The 1,297-nt window shown below is 44.9% G+C and overlaps 1 protein-coding gene across 1 annotated transcript; it reads left to right on the forward strand.

Moving 5' to 3' along the window:
• Positions 1-92: 92 nt before the first annotated feature.
• Positions 93-1,264, forward strand: LOC121359187 (dedicator of cytokinesis protein 5-like; the record flags this gene model as incomplete). The annotated part of the gene is made up of 3 exons (XM_041477966.1): positions 93-228; positions 386-543; positions 1,183-1,264. Coding segments are annotated over 3 exons (376 nt in total), but the record flags the coding sequence as incomplete, so codon positions are not given.
• Positions 1,265-1,297: the final 33 nt, after the last annotated feature.

Consider the following 1,297-nt stretch of genomic DNA (forward strand, 5'->3'; position numbering starts at 1 on the left):
AGTGAGATGTTGAGCACTGGCAGCAGGGGCAGTGATTTGATCTTTGCTGCTCCCACATTCTGGCTGTTTTTTTGTCTCCTGGGGCTGTCCAGGATCCTGGGTCTGGACCTGGTTGTCCGAGATGACAACGGGAACATCCTGGACCCAGATGAGACCAGCACAATCTCCCTCTTCAAGGCCCATGAAACTGCATCCAAGAGGATTGATGAGAGGATCCAGGAGGAGAAGGTACCTCTAGTGTCCCTGGTTTGCCCTCTTCAGTCACTGAGTTTTTCAGGTTTTATATTCTTCTTAATGTTGTGCTCTCCTGGCAGCAGAACTAAATCTCCCGTGTTTGTTCATAGGGGAAATATAAAATATAATGGAAATGTGGAATTCTTTGCAGTCTCTGCAGCAGAGTTTGGACCTCCGGGGACAGCCAATATTCAACTCCACACACACTTACAGCCTCTATGTGAACTTCAAGAACTTCGTCTGCAACATTGGGGAAGATGCAGAGCTGCTGATGAGCCTCTATGACCCTGACCTCTCCAAATTCATCAGGTAGGGGCTCTTTTTGGAAATTCTTAAGCAATTTAGTCATCAGGCTGATCATTCATAGAACTCAGCAGGTTAGAAAGGGAGATCCAGCAGATGTTTTCCAGTTCTGTTGGTTGCTGCCCCAGTGGGGGAAAATGAATTCCAATTACTTTGGAATGAATTTTGGAGAGATAAGAAGTCCAGGCACTGTCCCTCCTAAAGCTGGGTATTTCTTTGATCCCACATTGTCTTTTTATATTCTTAACTTTCTCTGCTGTGGCTGCAAGTCTTGGTTAAGCATTTTATTAATTGTTTCCCAGTAAATCATGGATTTAAATGATGTTTGCTATCCAGTCAGTGCCAGTTCACATCTGAAGAGTTGGGAGGATATGAGGAGCTTTATCAGGGAGGCAGTTCTGTGTCAGGAACACTCTGTGTCCATCACTGCAGTTATCAGGTGTGGCCATGCAGTGGGAACTGTCCGGGGAATCAGCTGCCAGGGCTCACCCCATCCTGCATTAAGTGAGTCACTTCAGAGTCATTTTGGGATAAAAGATTCGTCAAATATTCCTAAAATATCAAAATGCAGTTGGGCTTTTGCCAGGCAATGAAGATGTCAGGTGGTGATCTGTTAAAATTTACTTTTTCTCCCTTTCTTTGCAGTGAAAATTACCTGGTTCGTTGGGGCAGCAATGGGATGCCTAAAGAAATTGAGAAACTGAACAACCTCCAAGCAGTGTTTACTGTAAGTTCAGAGAATCCCAGAATGGGTTGGGTT

The sequence above is a fragment of the Pyrgilauda ruficollis genome, unplaced genomic scaffold, assembly GCF_017590135.1.
Source record: "Pyrgilauda ruficollis isolate IOZ18807 unplaced genomic scaffold, ASM1759013v1 scaffold4239, whole genome shotgun sequence".
Lineage (NCBI taxonomy): Eukaryota > Metazoa > Chordata > Aves > Passeriformes > Passeridae > Pyrgilauda > Pyrgilauda ruficollis.